Genomic DNA, 25,552 nt, shown 5'->3' on the forward strand with positions numbered 1-25,552 from the left:
GCGTCCCTCTCTCGGCCCCTTTGCCGTTTGTTTCCTAAATCTGCGCCTTTCATAGCACCTTTTATGTATCTAGCAGGACCTTTCACCTTCTAAGTGAGTGTCGTCATCACTGCTACCCGGAAGCTAGGGTGGCGCATGCGTGGTCTGGCCGAGGGAGATGGCGACGTTGTCGGAGTTGGCGCTCGAGAAGTCTGACGAGAGAGATGGCGAGGGAGAGGTTGATGATGGAAGCGGCTTTACTCTGGAGGAGGTGCTGCGCCTCGGAGGCACCAAAGTAAGAAAGAGGCCGTGAGGCGGCCAGGAAAGGGGTCCAGGGAGGTCCCTGCCTCTTTCCTTCTCTTTCCTTCCACGTGGTGGGAAAGGGGTGAGAGCCTTGGGTCAGCCTGGCTCTTTGCCCTCGGAAAGGATGTGCTTTAACAGGCGGAGTTTCTCTAAAAGTCGAAACAAAATAAAAAAAATTCCTTCCAGTAGCACCTTGGAGACCAACTAAATTTGTTATTGGTATGAGTTTTCGTGTGCATGCATCTTCAGATACATGAGATAAGAATCCAGTATAAGATAAGATCTTGTATAAGTAGCTGTCTTATTACAAAAGAATTTCAAAAATAGACTGGAAAGAGAAGTTGCTGAATTGCAACTTATTACCAAACTTAAAACCATGGAGAGACCTGGTCTGAATAGAGACATTGGATTCTTATTATACATGATAAAGCTATTTTTAGCCATCTCAACCCTTGCTTTTTCCTGTAAGACCAAGTGCAGTAGTTAACAGTCGTCAACAGGTTTACCACACTTATCAGCCAATCACCCATTCCCACCACCCTTCTGAGTAATACCCCCCCCCCACTATATATAAGGGACTGGTGACTTCTGTTTCAGTGTATCTGAAGAAGTGTGCATGCACATGAAAGCTCATACCAACAACAAACTTAGTTGGTCTCTAAGGTGCTACTGTAAGGAATTTATTTATTTTGTTTTGACTACGGCAGACCAACACGGCTACCTACCTGTAACTTTCTCCAAAAGGGCATTCGCCCTGGAAGGAGACGTCATCTGTCTAATGTTGGCTTCTCACGTGTTGCTGTCTTTTCAAATTGGTGGAAATAAATGGCAGATCTGCTGCATGTGTAGCTTGAGGGGTTACACACATAGTATGTGGGCAGCGAACAATTTTTGTTTTCATTTTTAGACATCTTCTCCCTCACTGGGTTTTATACAAAGAGCCTTCTGGCCCCATGTGGACCAACAGATAATACTGTAACAGAAATGTGTGGCCACAAATTCTTATGTCATGACTAACCTGTTGTTCTTAATTTTTTTATATGCAGCCACTGATTAAGACAGATTTTTTTTCTGATTTTTGTCCATGGTTTTTAGTAAAACAAAAAATAAAAATCCAGCACTTTGAGAGCAGGTGGGACAATTCTTAATACTGGATAGTCCTTACATTGGTGGATATTTCAGAGGTGTGCAAGTAATTTAGAAGCAGTAATGGGCAACGTTGTCTGCGTATGTTATAAGCCTGTTTGCAATATTGATGTTTTATAATGCATGTACTGTCAAATGATGTTATCCATGAACACGTTGCTGATTCAGCTTGTTACTTTGTTTTATGCAGCAAGATTATATCATGCTCGCTGCTTTGGATGAGACCGAAGAAATTGTAGATGGTGGGAAAAAAGGTGCCATTGATGATCTGAAGGATGGTGAATTGGAGGCATTTATAAGATCACTGGGTGTGAGCAGCTATTCAAAAAAATTCCTGGTTGCAGCAGATGAAGAAGAAGAGGGAGAAGCAGTTGAAGGAGAACAAGAGAAAGAGAAAGTCAACCAAAAGGAAGTAAACAAAACTACGGTAGCAAAAAAAGAAAACCAAGTGAAAGGAAGTAAAGAAAAAATAGAGTCAAGTAATGCCCAAGATAATAAGAAACAGTCAGTTCCCAATAGTGCTTTGTTGCATGGAACAAAAAAAGACAAGGAAGTGGACACTTTTCAGTTTCATGAGCGGCAGATACTTCTTATAAAACCAGGGGGCAAATGGTATGATCTGGAGTATACAAATGAATTTTCTACTGAACCCCAAAATCAGTCCCTTGTATCCAAGTATAAGGCTTTGGCTCAAAAGCTTTACCAACAAGAGGCAGACCTCTGCAAGAGTAAGGCAAATCTATGGAAAGGATCATCATCAGCTTGGATGAAAACTGTAGTATCATCAGGGACTCTTGCTGACAGAATGGCTGCTATGACCCTTCTTATCCAAGATGCTACTGTCCACTCACTTCAGTTTATAGAGACCCTGGTGAATCTGATCAAAAAGAAAGGTAGTAGAAGGCAGAGTTTAATGGCCTTGGATACTTTCAAAGAGCTTCTCATGACACATCTTCTACCAGACAATCGTAAGCTGTACACTTTCTCCCAACATCCCTTTGGCTCTCTGGAGCAGCTCTCAAGTGGCAACAGAGATTCGAGGGACAGGCGCCTGATCTTGTGGTATTTTGAGCATCACCTGAAGCACTGGGTGGCTGAATTTGTGCAAGTGTTAGAATCACTGAGTCATGATCCCCTGGTGGCAACAAAAACCCGTGCTCTTGCTGTTGCGCATGAACTTCTCTGCAACAAGGTAGAGGAAGAGAAAGCTTTTCTTGTGCAGTTAGTAAACAAACTGGGAGATCCTCTAAACAAAATAGCCACCAAAGCATCTTATCTGCTAGAGACTCTGCTTCATAAGCATCCCAACATGAAAGGAGTGGTGTGTAATGAAGTGGAGAGGCTTCTCTATCGATCAAACATTAGCCCCAAAGCACAATACTATGCCATCTGCTTTTTGAACCAGATAGTTCTTAGTCACGAGGAGAGTGAGCTGGCTAACAAACTCATTACACTCTACTTTTGCTTTTTTCGGTCTTGTATCAAGAAAAAAGACGTTGAGTCCAAAATGCTTAGTGCTCTCTTGACGGGGGTGAACAGAGCTTACCCTTATGCTCAGACTAGTGATGAAAAAATAAAGGAGCAGATGAATACTTTGTTTAAGGTTTTGCACCTTGCGAACTTCAGCACCAGCATCCAAGCCTTGATGTTGCTGTTTCAAGTAATGGATTCTAATCAGACTATATCTGACCGATATTACACAGCCCTATACAAGTAAGCATCACATACATTTTAATGTTTCCATTAAGTTACGTTTTGTAGAATATTTACTGCTGGTCAGTTGTTTACGGTTTATATGAATTTAAATTGTGAATATTGTGATGGCAAGGGAACTACTTTGTCCTCCTCTGCATATCAGTAGTTATCCTGTTTGTTTTTGCATTTGATAGGTAAACTGTTTTGCTTGATAATTCATGCCAATGTAGACAAATGTAATGTGGAGGGTTTTTTTGTTTTGTTTTGGTTATTATTGGTATTCTCCAATTGATTATCCTTTATTGAAGCAGGGTTGAGCCAAGAGCCTCCTATTGTACTGGTTTTTCTTTCTCCTTCCTCTGAACTCAATTTACAGAACAATCTTAAGTGGGGTGAGGATTGAAGTGGCGGATGATCCAAAGGCTTGCTGGCTTGCACCATCCATGGTTGGCAGTAGAACATGCTTCTTTTTGCCCCTGTACTTATTACAAACCCTTCCATTGCCTCTCCAGTTGAAAGAAATGGATGTCCATGGAACTTTCTGCTGGCATAGTGGAGGACTCATCAGCAAAGGTCCCATCCACTATCCTAACCTGATTGTCCGTGGATCTGAGTGTTAGGTTGCTCTGTGAATGTTTAAATAAAACAAATGTAGAGATCTGAAGGCCCACTTTTACCCAAATTTTCAAAAACAAAAGGAAAAAGAATGAAAAATAAAATAGGTCCCCCCCATTTTCCTGTCCCCCCCATGCCTTCAGATATTTTATAAAATGTGACTAATTATGGGATATTATTCATTAAGCAATGGTCCACTTTAAACTAGGGTGAGTAAAAGAAAATCATTTTGTGTCAACAGTAGTAGTAAATGATGCAGCTGTCATATGTTGGTCTGTACCTCAAATTCAGAAGAATGAGTGAATTGATGAGGTTAATGCTGATAATGATTATTTTGTTTTTGCAGGAAGCTGCTGGATCCAGGATTAGCACTGTGTGCCAAACAGTCTATGTTTCTCAACCTTGTCTACAAATCTTTGAAGGCTGATATAGTACTGCGGCGGGTGAAAGCTTTTATAAAGCGATTGCTTCAAGTCACCTGTGGTCAAATGCCACCATTCACCTGTGGAGCTTTGTACCTTGTGTCTGAACTTCTGAAAGTAAAACCAGGGTTACGAGTACAGCTGCAGGATCATGTGGTATGATATCCGTCTTATAAAGTTGTTCTTAGCCTGCCTTTGTACAACTAGCTGTTGACCTCAATTAAAAAAAAATGCTTTCAATCCACAATTTTGGCTTTATATGCTATCCCTGGAATGTAACTTATCAGAGTTTTGCATGATCACCACACTGGTTTCTTCTTAAATCTGATTCATTTCCTAGGAATCCGATGATGAGGAACATTTTCATGACCTTGAAGAAGCTGAAGAAGAGGAGGAAAAACTTGTAGATGTTGATGAAGAAACAAAAATAATAAAAACAGAAGAATCTGTGAAACCTCATGACCCAGCTTCAAGAGCTTCATGGGTACATCACCAAAATCTAGCAGGTAAAAATTGAAAAATTGTGAGTGAGATTCATCTGGCAGATGTTGACTGGAATGTTTCAGGTCCTAGTAGACGGTATTAAATTCTGCAAACTTTAATCTGAAGGTTGTTACCCAAAGGAAACTTTCCTTATTCAAACTTGTTTATGTGGAGGGGATTGAACGGAGCCAGAGGAAGGCCATCTGCTAAAAGTGTTTGGGAACAGTGTCAGTAGATAAGACATTGCCAGGTCGACTTCCGGGTTAGCGCGAACGGCTAATGGCGGATTCCCTCCAAGCTCCGGAGGGAATCGGCTCTACTGAAGACGGGTCTTGCCGTGCCGGCGACACGGGGACCCTCAGAAACCGCAGGCGCGGAAGCCTGCGGACTTGGTGACTCGGTGGGCACCTTAAGCGCCCTCCCCGACCCACGAAGAGCCTTTTTAAAGGCTACGGAGAGGGTACGGAGAGTGGCGTGGTGCTGAGAGTAGACCGCTACTTCAGTGGAGCGAAGCCGCAAGCCATGGCCGGAGAGCGCTGACTTTCTTCCCAAAATTTGGACTGGATAACAAAGGACCCGTGAGTAGTGGAATTTGGACTTTAAAAATTTTATCCTGTGAATTCGGCACGATCGGGGGATGTGTTAAAGGGAAGTCCGCACCCCCTCTACTTATAGACAATTTAAAGCAAGGAACGGAGAATTAAGGCGGAATGAATACTGTTTTGATGATTTAAAAGTTTTTCACAAATTTGATAGAAGAAGATTTTGTGCTGGAGAGAAAGGGAGGAACTTTGGAACTTTGTGTGTAATCCCCCCCAAAAACCCGGGAGTGTCCTATTTGGGTGCCGGAGGAAGAAGTGAAAGGAGTTTGACAGCTGTCAAAGAAGCTGTCAAACGGGCGGACAAAGTAAAGAATTTTGTTATTTAACAACTCTTTGAATTAAAGGTGATACATTTGAACTGAGGTGATTGGAAACAAAGTATTGATAATAACAAAGTAACAGATTATTGGAAAAGGACTACTAAATAACTGAAAGCCCCCTAGGGGGAATTAGTGACATTACAATGGCTGCAGAGGGAAAATTACTGGCGGAGATAGAAAAAATGTTCTTTCTCGTGGGAATTCTGCAAGAGCAGAGTATGGCTCTGAGTAAAGTTTTTATGACCTTGAATTCTGAAACAAACAACTCTGCTGAATGCACAAAGGAGACGTATGACAAAAACTCTGCAGCTGAGCAGGAAGAGATGCTTTTGGAACTGACAGAGAAGAAAGAAGGAGTTCAGACACTACAAGTGGAAAATATCAACCAGGAATCTGCATTGTTAGAGTATGAGCAAGAAGACCTTTGGATTACAAACCTGCGAAAGATGAGAAAGAAGAAGAGGGAAGTCCCTGGAGTACTTGGAATATTAAAACTAAAAAGAATAAAGCAACATGATTGGGACTTTCCTCTTGAGTATGGAAAACTAGATGGTCCTTCGCAGCAAACACTTTTTAACATTCTGGATGAAAGAAAATATGATGTGACTCTGACTGAACTCCTTCGGGGTCTTAGGACCAACAAAGAGGATTACCAATATAGTTGGCAGAGAGGGACTGACAGAGAATCAGACGCCTCGGACGTGAGGAATCCGGGCTAAGAACTATTTTTTGTTTGTTTTTTGGACATTTGTCTGGGAAGGGACAGAAACCGGGGCGGGGGGGGAGAGAGAATAGAATTATAAAATGTTATGATTTGTTTTACTTGGTCAATGTGACCTATAATTAATATAATAAAGGGAAAATTTGTGGAAGGGAAGTTAGATCGACCTTAAAAAAAAAAAGAAATTAATGATTATAAGAGAATTGGATAAGTTGAATATAGATAAACAAAAAGAATTTAATTTTTAAAAGCAATATGAATATGTTTAAGAGGTTAGGTAAGAACTTGCTGAATTAATTATTGGAACTGGGATGTAAGAGGAGGGGGTGGGGGGAAGTCAATGAAAGTGGGTAAAGAAAATTAGGGTATGTAATTGTATTTGTGTGTTTTTGTCTTTGTGTGTGTGTTTGTTGTTATAAAATGTAAAAACCCAATAAAAATTATTAAAAAAAAAAAAAAAGATAAGACATTGCCAGGGTTATGGGCCATTGCTGCTGCTGCTGTATTAACAACTTTCATGAGACATGCGCTACTTAAGTGGTGTCCCCCCCCCCCTTAGTTATATTTCTGTAAGTAAAAAGTGTTTTAAAATGTCATGTCTCATTCACTTCTCCACCCATCTTTTGAGTTAGGCTGTTGTCATTTCCATTTTACAGAATGGAAACTGAAGCCATGAGACTTTGGCTGGGCTCACATAACTCCTCTCATGTCCAAGTCCAGAACTCTTAATTTCTTGTTCACTCTGGTTTCTGATCTGTTCTAGACATCTGGCAGCTCTGTGTAATAATGAGAGTATTCTTCTTTCAACTAATCCTACCAGATGTTGCAGTTGCACTAAAAGAAACTGGCTTACCTTCCCACTCTGCTATGTAAACCAACATGCATTTTGCAGACTAGGTTGTATGAAATTGGAGCAGGGCACAGAGATTTTTGTTGTACCTTTTGTGGTGTTACTGCAGAAGGACTCTCCTATCTTTAAAATGATCAGGAGAAGATCAGGAGTAGTTGATGTGATGCTCATCAGATGTTGCTCAGGGATGATGGGAGTCCACAACATCTGAAGGGTACGGGGTTGACTACTTCTTTGTTGGATAACTAGGTGTTCCCCTTTTAAGTATCTAGATCTGTTTGTCTTTGATGATACAAAACATGTCTTCTTTTTCAGGGGGCAAGAATTTGGGTAGCTATGACCCATTACATCGAAATCCTTCATACTGTGGAGCTGATAGAACAAGTTTTTGGGAACTAAAGAAGGTACCCTTTTTCATGAACACCAGGAATTTCAATGTGGGAGGGATCCCAGACAACTTTATTTTATTTTTGCAGAATTTTCCCTTTAACAGTGGGTATGGTATCGTTTCATTGAATTGGATCCAGAGTTAGAGTAGGCTTATTTAAATCATTGGTGTAAGTTAAGTCTCTTGGAGTTCATCAGACTCATTCTAAGTATGACCAAGTGTGGAGTCAAACTATTGTACAAGTTTTAAGAGGAGGGGAGCCTTGTTCAAAGATTAGTTCTGGCATCCCTCTTATGACTTTACATTGGAACAGGTCTAAGATAACTTCCTGGGACGCGGGTGGCGCTGTGGGTTAAACCACAGAACCTAGGACTTGGCGATCACAAGGTCGGCGGTTCAAATCCCCGTGACGGGGTGAGTTCCTGTTGCTCAGTCCCTGCTCCTGCCAACCTAGCAGTTCGAAAGCACGTCAGAGTGCAAGTAGATAAATAGGTACCACTCTGGCGGGAAGGTAAACGCCGTTTCTGTGCACTGCTTTGGTTCGCCAGAAGCGGCTTAGTCATGCTGGCCACATGACCTGGAAGCTGTACGCCGGCTCCCTCGGCCAATAAAACGAGATGAGCGCCGCAACCCCAAAGTCGGCCACAACTGGACCTAATGGTCAGGGGTCCCTTTACCTTTAAGATAACTTCCATCAGCTTCATCCAGCATAGACACTGCTCAGGAATTATGGGAGTTGCAGTCCAACAACATATGGAGGTAATCACATTAAGCCTACAGCTCTCGCTCTCTCTCTCTCCTCCCAGTAGAGGTTACTTCTCAACATAGGGGTTGGTAACATAGTGCTGCAAATCATTTAGATTGACTGCGTATCATGGGGAGTTTCCATACTGGCACCTGCTGCTGGAGCTAGTGCAGAGCCTGTCTGATGAGGAAGATTCATGTGATAAAAGTGGCACTTAATGTTACATCTAATATGTGGAAAAGTCAGTTCTAAAAACTGCCACATGGGGGATCATGGCCCCTTGTTATCTGGCTTCAAAGCTACTTAGGTAATTTATATACTTCAGCTACATTACACACCAACCAAGAAGTAAGGAATTAGTAACACATTTATTAACAGCAGTTGGAATGGTAATAGACAGAACTTTACTGGTTTACTGTAATGAGCTGATTATTATGTATTGCAAAACAACATGTTTAGTATTTTATCCCTCTGGTGACCTGTTTTTTGTTAGTCATGTCATGTTTTATGATTTACGTGTGTACAATTTTGTAGCAAGAAAATAATAAATAAGGGGGGGAAACCTGGAGTGAAGGTTAAGATGTCCATTTAATCTGTTAATATGGTGCCAAAAACTTGTATTGGAATAAGATTTTATATTACAACATTGATTTTATTTTTCCAGCTTTCAGAACACTTTCATCCATCTGTTGCCCTCTTTGCAAAAACTATCCTAGAGGTTAGTTGAATTTCTTACTTTTTTTCACTACTTTGGTTGCCCTTTTGAGTGTCTTGTCACATTTACTTAATGATTCGGATTGCACGTGAATAGTAGTTTCCAGACAGAAATGGGGGCAACAAGTAAATGGGGGAACCATTCTTGATATAAATATTTTTTCCTGTAGAAAACCAGATTGGCTAAGGTGTCCACCTTGCTGCAGATACTTAAAGTGGGAGACAAGGCAGTCTTGTTTCTGCCTGTCTCCCACCTGTCCTGTTGTCCACCCCTTTCTTCACTTGTTGTGTGGCACACCTGAAATCCTATGTAGCAGAGCAGGAATAGCCACTGCTGCCTTCCCTCCACTGAAAGGGTTGTGTGTGATCCAGGTTTCAGAGAGGCAACCTATTTCCTCTTTTTCTTCGTCTGAGTAACATCACTTATTTGTCTGCTGAATCCAAACACATGTGATTCTGCTGCCACTTCCATTCATGTATTTCTTGATGCAAATTGACACTATGAATGTTAACTTTGTTTCAGGGGAATTACATTGAATACACAGGTGATCCTTTGCAGGACTTCACTCTAATGAGATTCTTGGATCGTTTTGTGTACAGAAATCCCAAAGCTCCTAAGGGCAAAGGTATGGACCCTATCAACATTTGTCAGGTGTAGCAGATAGGTTAAGGTTAATAACAATTAAATTTTTATGTGATTTCTTGACTTTCTAATGCAGAGAACACCAGTAGCGTGGTAATGCAGCCAAAGAATAAACAGTCCATGAGTGATGTACGAAATCTTGCAGGTAAGTAAGGAGCTTTCATTCTAAAGTTTATAGTCAGTGGTACCCTGATCGTAAATACAATGCATTGTAAGATCCATCACTTTCAGTGGAAGATATTTGCACAATGAGTTTTATCCAATATTGTCATTCCATTCAGGAATGGAAGCAGGGCCAATTTTTGCTAGTTCCTCCTTCCTGCAGCCCTCATGCTGTTGTGGAGGGTCCCCCATTCTCAGTAGTAGATGAGGGAGGCCTTGGAAGGGGAATTGACAAACATATTCCCCCCAAAAATGTTGTGATCCATGGCATCAAACAGAAGGGCAATAAGATTTTTTTTAAGCATTTGGATGCAGGAAATAACAAGTGTTCCTTTGATGTAGCTAACACTCTTCACTGTTAGATACCAGAAACCTTATTCCTTTTATCATAAGTATCATTAGAGTGAGCCAGAAAGACTATGGTTTGTGTAAGCACAAACCGTTCTATTTTGGGGAAAGCAGGCAGTAAGTCACCCCCATGTTCTTTCACACCTGGTTTGCTGTTTCAGCAAGCAGTTGGGTAAATGAGGGTTATAATTTGCTTTTTTCACACTACATCTCCTGTTAGTTCAGATAAAAACATGTAAACAAATTTATATTGATTGTGTAAGTGGAAAACCAGAAAAATTCTGGAAGACTGTTAAACATAAGAAGAGCTTGCTGGATCAGGTCAGTGGCCAATCTAGTCCAGCATCTTGTTCTCTCGGTGGCCAACCAGATACCGGCCGGAAACTCACAAGCAGGATTTGAGGACGAGCCTTCTCCCCTTCTGTGGTTTCCAGCAACTAGAATTCACAAGCATTACTGCTGTTGGCTGCAGAGGCAGAGCATAGCTATCGTGGCCAGTAGTCTTCAGTGGCCCTCTCCTCCATGAATTTGTCCATTCTTTTAAAGTCTTCTAGGTTGGTGGCCATCACTGTCTCCTGTGGTAGCAAGATCTATAGCTTATCTATGTGCTGCATGGATTCCTTTTATCTTTCCCAACTCTTTCAGCATTTAGTTGCATTGGTTCACGTGTTATGAGAGAGGCAGAGAACTTTTTCTCTACTTTTCTCCATGCTGCGCATCATCTTATAAACTCCTATTGTGTCACCTCTTACTCACCTTTTCTCTAAACTAAAAAATCCCAAACGCTGCAATCTTTCTTCAAAGTGAGTCACTCCATCTCCTTGATCTATTTTGGTTGCCCTTTTCTGATCCTTTTCCAACTCTGTAATATCCTTTTTGAGGTGGAACAATCAACATTGCACACAGTATTGCAAATGCGGTTGAATCACAGATTTGTATAATGGTATTACGATAGTGGCCATTTTATTTTCAATTCCTTTGCTAATGATCCCTAGCGTGGAATCTGCCCACTTCACTGCTGTTGCACACTGGGTCAACAGCTTCATCTATTACGACCCCAAAGTATTGTTCCTAGTCCATCACCATCAGTTCAGAAGTTGTAAGTGTGAAATTTGCCCTGACGTGCATCACTTTACACTTACTTACATTGAATTGCATCTGCCATTTTACTACTCATTCACTCAGTTTGGAGAGGTCCTTTTGGAGCTCTTGACAATCTCTTTGTTTTGTTTAGTTTGAACGACCCTGAACAATTTAATATCATTGGCAAACTTGGCCCCTCACTGGTTACTTCTAACTCTAGATTGTTTATGAGCAAGTTAAAAGTCCAGGTCCCGATACCAATCCCTAGAGGACTCCACTTTCTCTGTTTGGAGAACTGTCCATTTATTCCTCCTCTGCTTCCTACAACTTAGTCCTTAGTCAGTTTGTGATCCGCAAGAGGATAGCTATTTCAGAAGCAGAGACCTCACATTAAGAAAAAAGAAGGAAGGGGGGTGATGTTATTGGATACAGAGTTCATTGTTAGACTCTCAGAAGTAGGATTCAGATGAACAGTTAAGGCTTTAACTCATTAACATTACGGCTAAGGATATTCATGTTATGTAAACACCAGTAATGATCTAATATACAATAGTGGTTTTGTGGGACCTCTCAAATTTCTATTTGTAATCCATGTTCCCATGGTATCCTATAACTACATTTCTTCTGCCTAAGTAATCTGAGCAAGAAAAATTAAATTTAGCTTGGATTATATAATAAATTTACTTGTTCTGATTCTGTTTAATATTAGGTTATTTTTTAATTTAAAAGTTAAATTCCTTTTACATTCTGAACTTTTGTGCTCTGGATTCCCCCCTCCCCATTTTTTATAAATTGGGTGGGTGAGGGAGGGGGTATTCATTTTGCACAGAGAGATTTAGTTGATCTCACTGGATTGATTGGTTTTGAAGCTAGCAGCCCTAAAGACATTGCTTAGGAAAAATGTGTATGACATGGCATTTGAATAACATTTAGAGCAAGTTAATTTGATAAACAACCATCAGTTCTTTATTATTTTATTTCCAGTGAATAGCAAGGAATTCCTTGCCCAAGATGAAAGCAAAATCCCAGTAGATGAAGTCTTTTTCCACAGGTATTGACATCTTTGATTGATACTTCCATATGTTCATTGCTCTTAATTTTGTTTCCTTTGGGGAGGGTTTATTCTTGGAGACACTTTCTACTGTTGTGAAAGTTTTACTGCAAATCACTTCCATGTATTTTTATAGGATAGGGGGATCACGGCTGGGAAAAACGGATATTTCAAATTACTAGATAAGATCAGTGGAGGAAAAAAAGCTTTTTATAAAACACATCCATTTCTAGACAACAGTTCCTTGGAATGTTCCATACATCACAGCAAAACAGCAGGGAATTTGCCCAGAATAACTGTGCTGTTATGGCTCATGTTCTTCCATCAGGTCAGCAGCAGCACCTGTATCTATTATGGGATGCACTGGTTGGTTGCTGGTGATTCTGTTTTAGCCCTGGAGAAGGCAGTGTACATACATCTGCTTGCAAATAAGACAACTGCTTATCTAGTCTTATATGACCAGAATAAGAATCTGGAAATGGCAGATTGGCAGATGTCTGGCGCATAGCTAGCCCCATCTCTATAACCTTTTGGGAATGACTTGTCTGTTAAAATGGATATGAAGGAATGGGCTTTTTTGTGCTGAAATGGGAAAAATGCTAAGTAAGGTAGGAGATGTGGGAAGATCATTACAGCTGTTTGAACGTAAACCAGATCAATTTTATGTTATCATTTATGACATTATGGCACATTAGATGTTTATTGTAGTGTTTTACCATGGAGGAGGGGGAAGGATATATAACCCCCCACAAGTGCCGCATGGCAGCGTGACTTTCTGTTAGCGTTTGGAAAGAAATGCCCCCACAGTAGCCCCGAACCAAAGGCTCTTCTTGCCAGCAAATGAATGTTGTGGCATCACACTGTGATAAATCATCTTGTTATCCTGATGTTACAGGCTGGTACTAGCCCAGTTATCTTTATAATACAGGAGTGGGAAACCTTAGGCCTGGGGACCATACATGTTCCTCTTGGCCTCTCCATCTGGTCCTCAGAATGTTCCCCAGGCCACACTCTTCACTGGGCCTGCTTTGCAACCCAGATTTTTTGTTGGGCTGGAAAGTGTCCTTGAATTCTAATGCTTCTTGTCTGGATAGAACATAGAGAGGGATGTGGGAGTCTGTGTAGAAACCAGCCCAAAGCACAAAGATAAAATTTACAAGAAGTGCTCCTGAAAGGTTGTTGCAATAGGAAGTAATGACTTTAAAACAGTAGGAAATTGCTTGATGCTTAGGCAAGTTTAACGTCTCGAAATATCCTTATTTTATAAGTTCATCAAATCAGGATGACTTAATAACCATGTTTTATATGAATGTGGAAACATTTCTTTTTTCTTCTTAATACGCAGATTTTATAAAAAGTTGGACTTGGAGAAGGAGAAAAGGAAACCTGCGAGAGATGATGAAAGTGTGGAAGATGTGGATGATGAAGAGTTTGAAAGAGCTTTAGGTAAGACTTGTTACACTCTGTCTCATTTTTCACCCCAACCAGCCCGTAGTTAATCAAAGAGATGTAGGGGACTTTGGCTTCTCTTGAAGATGGGTAGTAATCCTTTGGCAGTTCTTCTAAGACTGGTCAGTAGATGGAACTCAAGGTTATGTGAATTTCCAGTTCAAAGATGTGGGTGGGGAGATGAGCCAACTCAAGCTAAACAGCTGCTTACACTACAGTGTTGCCTGGTTGCTCATGTGGTATTTGCTCCTCTAAAATTCCAGATTTGATATTTGGTCTTGGTGGGTTGTTAGGTGGCAGCTGCTTCATGCAAGAATATAGGGCACATTGCAAATTATAACAAATTGCACTTTGAAACAATTTGTTTTAAATACCAAATCAAAATGTTTTGATTTTGCCATCTTCTTTCTTTCAGATTCATTTGAACATGATAGTTATTTTGATACACTTGTCAATGAGGACCTTAATTTTGCTGAGTAAGTTTTTTTAAATGGGAATAAATAAAGATATGAAGTTAAGAGTTTCTGCATGGGCACCATGAACGACTTGATAAAGCAAATAGAGTAAATGGAGTGTATTATGTATGTGCATTATGTCACAAGGCTCTTCTAAAACTTTGTGCTCTGTGGGACAAAAGTTTGTTAAATATACCTCAAGTGTATTCAGAATCCCCCTTCCCTCCTGAAATATGGCTACATTACTTCTGCAATTATGAATCAACCAAATTACAAGGATGTTGATGCAATTTCTGTGTAAAACGAACAGCCAGACTTCCTCTCCCTTGATCTCCTTAGTCATGATCTAGTTTTGGGGAGGAGGAGATTTGAGAACCTGAGTTGTGACTCCTAGGGGTGCAGACAGTTGTGAAGATCAGGGCACCTTCTTCCCTTTTCCTTGGGACAGGTTTGTATTCTGCCTTATCTTCTACACTGGCCTGCCCAGTAACTTTTGGCCCGCCAGGTGTCATTGTACTTAGCATGGCCAATAGTTGAGGACGATGGGAGTTGTAGTCCAAATGCATCTGTAGGGCTGCAGGTTCATCCTTCATACTGTTAAGTATGTTGTGGATCAATCTAGCTGCTTTTATCCTGCTGCCTGGCAAATATACATCTATCTATCTATCTATCTATCTATCTATCTATCTATCTATCTATCTATCTATCTCTATCATCTATCTGTCTATCTATATCTATGGGAGAGATGAGAACCCTGCTGCTGAATGGGCCTGAGCTAACTTATCTTGTAGGTTCCACTCCCATTAGTATTCCTTTTTCATCCGTAGGCATGTATTAGGAGGGTGGTGTAATCTACCTGTTACTTGCAATCAGGTAGTAGTTTAGAGTGATGAAAGCTGCAACCCGATACACAGCAAGTGGGAATAGGCACTACTGAAAACAATGGGGTTTAGAATTGCAGAGTCAATGGCATGATGAGATATATCTTCTGAGCGATTGTGCTGCTTTATATGTAAACATGGATTGAAATAGTTTACTCTTAAATGAAGGAATTTCAAAGGAAAGCTCAACCACATTTGGCTTCAGAGACCAGTTTTTCCACAGATGGATCACTTTGGGTTCCTTCCCCCTACCCCATTTCCACTCCCTCTTAGCTAAACAGTTTGGCACCACACAGCACTTCCCCCTTGCTGGCTCAGAAAGCAGGCAAAGTGATTTTCACATGCTCATTGTGTGCTGGTGTTCCCACTGCCTTAAATTTCATGCACTCTGAAATGTTAGTATTACAATAAAACAGGCTTTTGGGTGGAATACTGATATGCTAGGATCTTGGTATATTATATAAGGAGTTTATAGCAGATTTCATTTAACAATTCCCTTGTTATTTAGCATTGTGAAAATATCTGTAGAGTACTTTATGAACTCATTTATTGTGAAAATACTCTTGTTATGTGCCTGATAATTTTGGAGTGACCCTATGGGCATTCATCCAGTAAAACCCCATAAACCAGCTTTGCAATTTGCTATTCCTAGAGCAGGCAGTTTTACTGGTCGAAAGAGAATTGATCAAGTAATGCGCTAGTATTTTGTAAAGCTGCTAACATTCTGTGCTATATCCAGTGGTATTGTCCTGTTTGCACAATGTCTTTTGCTTCCCTAATGGAACTTACCCTCCTGCCCCCTGTAAAATCCCCCTAAATCTATTCTGTGGCATGCAAGGAAAGGAGATGAAGTGGGATTATTCTATGGATAGAAACCACCAAAACCTGTTTAGTTATGGTATATGCATTAGTTTAACAAAATTTGAGTGTTTTGTTTATAGACTAAACTCTGTATTGCTTGCTGTTTGTGATCTTTCTAAGCATTATGAGAAAGTTGGATAGGTGGATTTTCTAAAAGCTTTTTAAATTGTATTTTTAAATCAAATTCTAGTAATATAAAAAGCAAAGGGAAAAAGAAAAGCCAAAGTGATGAGGCAGCATTGGATGATTCAGAGGAGGATGATTTTGACGACCTTGATGATGAGGAAGTGTCTCTGGGTAGTATGGAGGAAGACTTTAGAGAAGATCTTGATGAAGATGGAGGGACTTTTATGGATGTCTCAGATGATGACAAAGCTCCAGGTAAAAACACAAATGCAATTACTGCCAAATTATTAAATTGCTTGCTTTGTTAAAACACAGATTTTAAATGCCATAGGTAGGTAGCTATTTTTAAACCGACTTGTTTGCCTTAGTGTTCCACCAGATATTTATGTGATTTAGCTGGAGCAGAAGACCACATAAGTTAGGTGTTGTGGTGGACAGATCCGAAGGATGCATGTGCCAAGGCTGATAACGAATCATCAGAAATAAGTGTTGCATCTACTCTTGCATCCTGTAGAGCAGTGTTTCCCAACTTTAGTCTCCAGCTGTTTTTGGACTATAACTCCCATCATCCCTAGCTAGTAAGACCAGTGGTCAAGGATGATAGGAATTGTAGTCCAAAAACCGCTGGAGACCCAAGTTTAGGAAACACTGCTCTAGAGCCTAATTTCATGTTAACATTGGGTCACATTAACACTGTTGACTAAACTAAAATGACAGTAATTGGACCAAGCTGTAGTATTTTTATGTGCAACAAGCATGGTTTAATGATTGGTGCTGTCCTATTGCATTATCAGTATTCAGAAACACAGTGTAGAAACATCTGAGCTGACTAGGAGTAGCCGTTTTGTGGAGTCTGTTCATAGGAAGTCAGATAACCACAATGTTTCAGGCAGTTGGTTACTTTCTCTGCCCGAAAGCTGAAAGTGTTTTCATATTGACAAATCATCCGTTTTATGATGTAGTCTGAGTAAAAGTTTTAATAGCTTTCCTTTTTGATAGATGACAATAAAGAGGAGCATGTCAAGCCTGCCAATAAGAAAGGCAAAAGAAAAAAAGAAATGGATTTTGCTGGATCAATGAAAGGTAACATAAAAGACCTCTTAATATTTGATAAAAACTGAGTCAGCCTTGGGTGTCAGAATGCTGAGGGGTTTTGTAGCAGCCTGCCTCACTAGTCTGCAGTCTTTTCACTCAGAATTGTGAATAGTTTCTGAGAGCGCCAGGGGTCTGTATTAGCTGTGCTGGCTAGATATAAGGCACTTGAGCTTCAATCCTATATCCTCTTTCCTAGAAGTAAGCCCCACTGAACTCAGTGGTATTTACTTGTGCATTTATTTGCATAGGATTGCACTGGTCATTAATAGACTCATTAAAGGAAAATGATGCAAGAGACAGAATTTATTCTGCAGAATTTACTCACCTAATCACATTGACTTTTAACATTCTGTGTTGGTTAGTGTCCAAAAATCTGCATGTCCAGTTTGAGGAAGGAGAGGTAGGAATGAACTATAAGGTATTAAGAAAACCAGAGCAGTGTGTAGTTGTTATGGGGGAGACAACATGTGGTAGTGATAGAAAGTGTGATACAGTACTGTATAGAAAGTGCACTTATTCTTCGTCAAGAAATAATTATTTGATTTTCATATCAGACACAGAAAACCAGATGGAAAGGATTAGTTCAGTTTTCAGCTGGATAGTTTTCTTTCAGCTGTACACCTGACAAAGGATAACTGGTTTATAACTTGATTTTAAAAATGCAATGGTTAGATGATATTTGCCCAAGCTCTTAAAGAACTAGCATGTAAAACTGCTAAGGTACTTTATAGTTAGCAAAATCCCTTTCCTTACCTAGAGGAATAGTAAGTGGTAGACTGTTTGATACCAGGGACAGTGCTGTCAAGAAAGTTAGAGATCATTTGTTTATAAAACATTGAGAAAATGTTTTTAAAAGGATGGAGTTTTGAAGTATAGCACCTTGTTGCAGATAGTGTAGAAGAGCCTGAGAAGTTCTTCTTGGGAGTCTCTTCCTGTTTCCTGCTCAAATCCATTCCCCACCCAACACACACTTTGCATTTTGTTCTTCATGTAGAATAAATAATTGCATATTAATGTTTTAAAGGGTCAAAAGAAAACAAGAAAAGAAAACTCAAAGACACTGGCATCCTTGCTACTGCAGAAGAGGTAGGTGCCACCAAGTTTTCTATTTTTTAAAATGTGTTTGGTCTGCTGGTTATCAATGTACTAATCATCATCTTTCTTTTGAAGTTTGGTTCCTTGCTGGATGAAAACATTGGGTCCAAGTTTGATAGTATTGGGATGAATGCAATGGCTAACAAAGATAATGCAAGTAAGTGATTTTTTCTATGTTCAGCAAATATATTTACCTGTCAGGCATTCCAAATGCTCATGTGATGGTTTTAGAAAGGTATTTCATTTAGTTTCATTTGAAACAAATGGAGGAGCATATTTATTTGATTTCTATCTGCTCTTTCTCCCAGTTGTACCATCTCTTCCCCAGTGCCACCCCTGTGTTCACTGCACACTTCATGTCCCCATCTGTCCTGTGTTGAGCAGGAAAGTCTGAAAAGAGCTTCTAAGTGTGTTCTAAAGGGTGCTTCTAAATGCCTTCTAAGGATTCCTGCTCAAGAGGAAGTTGATTCACTCCAATGCATTTAGAAGCCCTCTTCAGACCTTCATGTTCAACTCGGGAAGGTGATTGGAATGCATCTGGAGCACACAAAGCCTTCCCACTTTGAGCCTCATGGGATCCTGCTGGATAGGAATCCAGAGGGCTTAAGATTCCAGTTATATCCTCCCATATCCAAAAATTACATGGATAACCCAATTCCAGCGTATTGCATTATTTATAGGATGTCTAGAAACTGGCATTTGAACCTTACAGAACATGAGAGAACTAACTCTGGATGGACTTGACAGTCATATAACTAGCTGTTCAGTCTACTAAAGTAGAGTTAGACCTTTGTGTATTATCTCCAGCTGCTCTCCAGCAGCTTTCTCAAAAAGAGAGCTGCATGGTCACTGCAGAATCTTGTCAATTCCCTTTTTTCCCAATTACTACCTCCCACTGTGAATTTAGCTTAATTTTGTGCAGATTATTCTTGTTTTAGCCCTGTAGTCTAAAACACCGTTTAAACTTCTGGAAAGCATTCTGCATCTAAGAAATTACAACAGGTTCATTATGCCTGTAGTACAAGTCAACTGCCAGGGTAAATTTGCCTGCACTCTTTGGCCAGATGAGAGCCTGTGCTGTATGGCAGCTTGTAAGGACTGTACTAATGTTTTACGCAGCATTTTCAAGCAGATTAATGAAGATAGGTCCTAAGCATTTATACATCCAGTAGGGCTGAGTTTGTCACTTTTAGACAAAGTGGATCACAATTGGTACTTAAGATATTATTGGAACATCCCAAAATAGAAGTGATAACTGCTATGTTGCCCAACACACAGAGAAGTATTGATCGAGCTGGGAGCACAGTAAGCAAACCTCCTTAAATGCCTATTCTAGGTAATCTTTTTGAACAGACTGTTCAGCATGCTATCATAAGTGGGCAATCATACGAAGCATGTTAAATGGAATTTGAAATAAATTGCTTGGTTATGCACCACCTCAGATTTCAGGGGTGGGTAGGTGTGTCAAACAAATATTTTGCTCCATCCCTTTTATGCAATGATTCCACCCTGTGCTTTAACTTACCAAAAAACATGCTTCTTTGGAAGCTATATGATCAACTTAATTTGCCAATGGTACAATGGATGAAATTTACCAAAGGCAATTCGTTTATGGAAATTCCAGTTGTGCATGGTATGTTGCTGGATTTTGGGCTCTTGCTAATAACTTTTTAAAAATCCTTAAGTTTGCATTTGTAGAAAAGTATATCATGATCAGCACTGAATCTTCAACTTGATATAATTCATTCCTCATTGGCCCAAATTACATTTAAGTTTGAAAAACGTAAGTTGTTTGAGACAAGATGGACTGTTGAAGGGAGGGAACTTTGTATTTATTTGTACATAAAGCATTTTGTGTTTTTTAGGATAAAACATAGCAGAGAGTTTGTCGGTCATGAATCTCTAACTCAGGCAGTATTCTTTGCATCCATAAAACTCAATGCCAGATTTTCCCTGGACGTAGTCACTCCAAACTTATCTATGTGCTCTCTGTCTTCCTCCATTAGATGTCAAACAGCTCAGGTGGGAGGAAGAACGTAACAGGTGGATTCACAATAAGGATGTGAAGAGCATCATCAAGCAGAAAAAGAAGTTTAGACACAAAATGCTGAAAAACAAACACAAAAGTAAAAGGACAAGAAAATAAGTATGAAGATATTTAATGTAAACATTAAAAAAATATTTCTACTTACAATTAGCTTTTGCTGATTAACCACGCTGCTTGATCTTTCTCCCTTTTTTCACGAAAACCAGCGTATTCATTACATTTGTAATAAACTATGAAAATAGAAGAGAGTTTTTTTATCTTTTGCACAACTGAATGAAGATTGACTTTTGAAGATCTAATTTTGATTGAATATATCTTTCTGATAAAATTGTAGTAGGATTTCCTTTTTATCTGCACTTGAATGTTGTTGTTTTTTTAAAGTGTTGGGGAAAAAGAATTACACCGACATTAATTATCACATACCTTCTAGGATGGATGGGTATCTCCTATGCATTTTTTGTCTGAAATCTGAGAAAATAAAAACGTTAAGTTTGTAACAACAGTACAGTGCACAAGATTTCAGTCACAAAAATTAAGTAGTGTACATTTTATTACATGGTGGCTACATTTCTTAGGTTTTTTTGGCCAGTCATAAATATCTGTGGTAATCTTACAGGTAATGCAGCAACTTGGTTGTTTAGCCTCCTCAGGCTGTATTTCCAGTTGAAGACTTGCAGAACTTAGGCTTGTCACATTGCGTACAAAAGTTGAAAAAGGGAAGCCTATCAGACTCATGTATACTTTAAAATCTCAGTGGTAGGAAGTCTTAAGATAGCACAAATTAATCTTTTAAGACATTGCATCACTGGTCTAAAACATGACAGGGGGATGTATAAAGTTCTCATTGTTTGTATTGAGATCCGCAGGGAGGACAGTGCCTTGCCCTTCGACTGCTCTCATATCCAGAATGTGCCCTGCCTTTCACTTTAAAAGTGGCATATTGGAACTTGTCATGGTCTATCTCAGTTTAAGGAAGAACAGGTGGTGGTGGTTGTTTTTTTTAAAGGTGTGCCACAGAGTTCTATTACAATAGTAACTCAAATTCTCCTCGTCTATCCTGAGCATTACCAATGTAATGCTCCTCGTAATGTGCAAAAGTATCCATGCCAGATAAAGCATGGAGGAAGCTTTTTTCCGTTACATGAATATACAACTCCACCCAAAGGAGCCCTGTTCTTAAGTTAGTCAGTACACAGAAGTGAAAATAGGATGCCTGAATGTGAAATATCAGTCTAGGTTGGGAACAAAGACCTGCGCATATCAGCAGTGCCGAATCAGCGCTAGGCCTACCCATGACAAGCAGGGAAGATCTGAAATAAGCTTCCACACATTCTTCCTTGATTGCAAGCACATGCCTCTGTGCAACTGAACCTAGAAAAGTGTTAAACTGTGAAATGTGCATACCTGGCATAGGCAGGGTTTGTGTGTGCAGCCCCATGACCCCTATGCAAATAGACGTTTTCTATTCAGAGACAATGCCTGTGAAAAATTGCTGGTGACTGGTAGTATGATACATGACAACCTAAACAGGCTAGATCCTGAGACCTAGTGTAGCTGTTTCCGTGCGCTGCTCTGGTTTGCCAGGAGCGGCTTAGTCATGCTGGCCACATGACCTGGAAAAACTGTCTGCGGACAAACACTGGCTCCCTCGGCCTATAGAGCAAGATGAGCGCCACAACCCCAGAGTTGTCTGCGACTGGACCTAACCTTTACGTTTTTATAGTTGCTCAGTAGATAGAATGAATGTAAATGAGTGAGTTCAGAAAGGATGTGTAATTATGTTGGTTATAATACAAATACTGAAAGTCCTAGTGTGTTTTCTAAATTTTGCAAATGGAAATATGAGACTCTGCTTAGTTTTCCATTTAAGAAATGAACTAGATTTCAATGTATATCCTACTTTTATGTGTATACAGCACGAATATTCTTATGACTGCAAATTCTCTGGTCAATACGCTCTGTGGATTGACGGTTATTTGAAAAAATAATGAGACATATTGTTTGTTACCTTGATTATTATCCATTTTAACATAGAGTGCATATGCGCTAGCAACTCCGATAATTTCCACTAATATAACCCCTTTGAAAATCTTCCTTCCAAGCTCAGGATTCATGGCACAGCTAGTCCCAAGTTCTAGAAACAGAGGGGAACAAACATTTCATTAATGACATAAAAATGTTATCAGAACAGGAAATAACTGATTTGTATATATGGTTTGATCAGAGGGATACTGAAGTATATTTGAAGAGAGGCTCCAACAGGCTATCAAAGCAGAAGAGAGAACAAAAGGCAGGATTTGCTTTCCACTTACTGTGCTCTGCTGAAAGTTCCAGTGCCTTCTCTTAATACTGAACATGTACTTATTCAGACAGTCATCCTTTGCTACAGGGAGAATGCTGACAACTGTGTAGCAGCTCAGAGGCTTTGCTGTGAATTAAGAATCCATCAGTTGAAAATTTAGCTATGGCCTTTTAAGTTGAAAATTTAGGTGGCCTTTTAAGCATACAGAGGCATCACCTTGCCAACAAGCAGAGACATCACCTTGGCAACAAAGGTCCGTATAGTTAAACCCATGGTTTTCCCAGTAGGGATGTATGGAAGTGAGAGCTGGACCATAAAGAAGGCTGATCGCCAAAGAATTGATGCTTTTGAATTATGGTGCTGGAGGAGACTCTTGAGAGTCCCATGGACTGCAAGAAGATCAAACCTCTCCATTCTTAAGGAAATCAGCCCTGAGTGCTCACTGGAAGGACAGATCGTGAAGCTGAGGCACCAATACTTTGGCCACCTCATGAGAAGAGAAGACTCCCTGGAAAAGACCCTGATGTTGGGAAAGATGGAGGGCACAAGAAGAAGGGGACGACAGAGGACAAGATGGTTGGACAGTGTTCTCGAAGCCACAAACATGAGTCTGACCAAACTGCGGGAGGCAGTGGAAGACAGGAGTGTCTGGCGTGCTCTGGTCCATGGGGTCATGAACAAAATTAAGCATACAACTCTGAGTCTGCAATAAGGGGAAACTTAACTTGACATAGCTGATTTTTAAAATCATGAACGAGAAGTACTTTGAGCAGTCTTTAAAACTTTGGAATCTAAGGTGTAAATGCAATTTCTAGAGTAGCTGTGACAGGCTATTTCAGCAAACAAAAGGAATCTTGTGGCACCTAAAAGACTAAATATTTTATTATGACAAGCTTTCAGAGGACTAGTCAACAAAAACCGATGTTTCAATAAAGTGTTTGTCTTTGTTGGAATTTGTGCTCAAAGTAATGAAACATGGTAAGGTTCCTGTCTGCTGATGATTCCGTACATGACCTCAGACACTACTGGTGAGGTTATATATGGCTGATCCACTTACATGTTTAGACTGTAGAATAAAGGGATGGTGTGCACAGGTGAACCAGTTATTCAGCACAGGTGACACTTTCAATTTATCCAACTTGAAGACAAAAACAATATTCAATGGACACTTTGCAGCTTGAGCCAAGAGCTCAAATTAAGCACGTATCCACTCCAGTGTACAGGGAACCAAACTGCAGCCATACTTCAGAGGGCTAACTGGAATGGTAGCTTAGCAGTGTGATCCTAACCATGAATTCAAATGGGGCTTACTCACTGGTAAATGGTGATAGGATTGCAGCCTTGATTTCCTACACGGAATGAATTTATGTGCTGCAAGTGGTATACCATCCTATGTGCAGTTTGACACGAATGGTGAAAATATGTTTGTTTTGTTGAATAATAATAATAAATTATTTGTACCCCATGCATCTAGCTGGGTTTCCCCAGATGCATGGAAAAACAGGATAAAACATCACACATTAAAAACTTCCCTAAACAGGGCTGCCTTCAGATGTCTTCTAAAAGTCAGATAGTTGTTTAATTCCTTGACATCTGAGGGGAGGGTGCCACTACCTAGAAGGCACTGCTAATTGCATAGTGGACTGCATTATCATTTAAGGATCTTGTAAATGATATCATTTAATAATTTTGCTACGTTTTTAAGTTCTGTGGGTTTTGTTTGGTATTGTATATGGGTGTTATTTCTTACCCCCTCCTTTTCCCTTCCCCCTTTTCACATCTTACTTTAACCTGTGCAATTACACACACACACACACACACACACACACACACACAATATTTATATATACCGTGTTTATGGAAGACAACCTTACTCGGCTACGAGTGATAGCCAAAGTAGAAAGAGAGAAGATTTATATATAAATTTGTATATATGTTAGTTAGACAGAACTGCAGGGGATCAACTAGAAGCACAACCTGTGCAATTTCCCTTACAAAAGTCACCTGAGCATCTGGATTTTCTAAGCTGAGCCCCTCCAGCTCCGCTTTGTGCAGGGGAGGCTACCAGCCGCGCATCCAATGGGCCAGTCTAGGCAGCCGAAGGCACCACAAGAAGCATCGCTCCTCCTCCCCATGGAACTGCTATCGGCCTACCCTCGGCTGGCCACGTGACTTCAGCCCGCCCCCCCCCCCAACCAGCAGAGCAGACAAGCTAGGAACAAAAGGACTTCCTCCTTTTTTGTTTCTTCCTCTTAGAGCCACTAAGACACAAAGGCTGCTGCCGTACCTCGCCGTCTCTGCTCCGCTCCAAAGGTGCGAGCGGCGTTTTACCGCCGGTAACAAACGCACCGCGTCTGCCCGTGCGTAGTCCAGACCCACTTCCGGGTGGAAGTGCCGAGGCACGCATGCGCATGGGCGCGCGGCCTCTTCCTTTCGCGCATGCGCTCAGTCTTCGTTCCTTCTCGCCGGTGCTGGAGAGTTCGTGCGGTGCTCCCTCTGTCGGTCCTGCTGGGACTGGTCGTGTCACTGTGCTGCCTGTAGGTGGCAGTGTAACGCAGCTGTGTCCTGCCTATCTGCATAGGTGCTACTGGAAAGAATTTTTTTATTTTGTTTTGACTATGGCAGACCAACACGGCTACCTATCTGTAACTGCATAGGAAGGGGCAGCTTTCCCTGCTACCAGCGGCTTCTGGAGTGCAGAATTTCCCGCCGCAGCTGAACATAGGAACGTCGGCAGCTGTGATCTTCTGCAAACTCATGGAGCCAGAGTACACGCGTGTAGGAAAGACTGGGCTGTAAAGTCACTTGCAACCCCCAGCTAAAGTTAGCAGCAACTAACTTTAGGAAGATCGAGGCCCATTAAAACATTTTGTAGAAGAGAGTTTGCTTGCTTTTATTTTAAAATCTTCTTTTACGTTTCAAGAGACCCATCAAAATAACGCAATTCAAGTCAACAAGTAGAATGGATATA

General features: G+C 40.5%; 2 protein-coding genes across 5 annotated transcripts; one reads left to right on the forward strand and one right to left on the reverse strand.

Moving 5' to 3' along the window:
- The first annotated feature begins 24 nt into the window (after window positions 1-24).
- Window positions 25-20,523, forward strand: CEBPZ (CCAAT enhancer binding protein zeta). The gene is made up of 16 exons (XM_081857658.1): window positions 25-274; window positions 1,619-3,141; window positions 4,085-4,316; window positions 4,501-4,666; window positions 7,452-7,540; window positions 8,934-8,987; window positions 9,507-9,609; window positions 9,703-9,771; window positions 12,204-12,270; window positions 13,616-13,716; window positions 14,135-14,195; window positions 16,107-16,297; window positions 17,042-17,125; window positions 18,162-18,223; window positions 18,308-18,389; window positions 20,239-20,523. The coding sequence occupies exons 1-16, from the start codon at window positions 158-160 to the stop codon at window positions 20,376-20,378; spliced, it is 3,141 nt and encodes a 1,046-aa protein (XP_081713784.1). The 5' UTR covers window positions 25-157; the 3' UTR covers window positions 20,379-20,523.
- Window positions 20,038-24,892, reverse strand: CEBPZOS (CEBPZ opposite strand). Of its 4 annotated transcripts, none has more exons than XM_081857741.1 (5): window positions 24,869-24,892; window positions 22,288-22,413; window positions 20,703-20,747; window positions 20,425-20,509; window positions 20,038-20,339 (listed from the first exon to the last, which is right to left on the reverse strand). In XM_081857741.1, exons 2-4 carry the CDS (start codon window positions 22,391-22,393, stop codon window positions 20,427-20,429), a joined length of 234 nt encoding a protein of 77 aa, XP_081713867.1. In that variant the 5' UTR covers window positions 22,394-22,413; window positions 24,869-24,892; the 3' UTR covers window positions 20,038-20,339; window positions 20,425-20,426. The 4 variants fall into 4 exon arrangements, with proteins under 4 accessions (XP_081713867.1, XP_081713865.1, XP_081713866.1 ...); XM_081857739.1 differs by lacking the exon at window positions 24,869-24,892 and adding an exon at window positions 24,736-24,844; XM_081857740.1 differs by lacking the exon at window positions 24,869-24,892 and adding an exon at window positions 24,586-24,721.
- Between the last annotated feature and the right edge of the window lie 660 nt (window positions 24,893-25,552).

This window comes from Podarcis erhardii (assembly GCF_964252035.2).
Source record: "Podarcis erhardii genome assembly, chromosome: 3".
NCBI classification, from domain to species: Eukaryota; Metazoa; Chordata; class Lepidosauria; order Squamata; family Lacertidae; genus Podarcis; species Podarcis erhardii.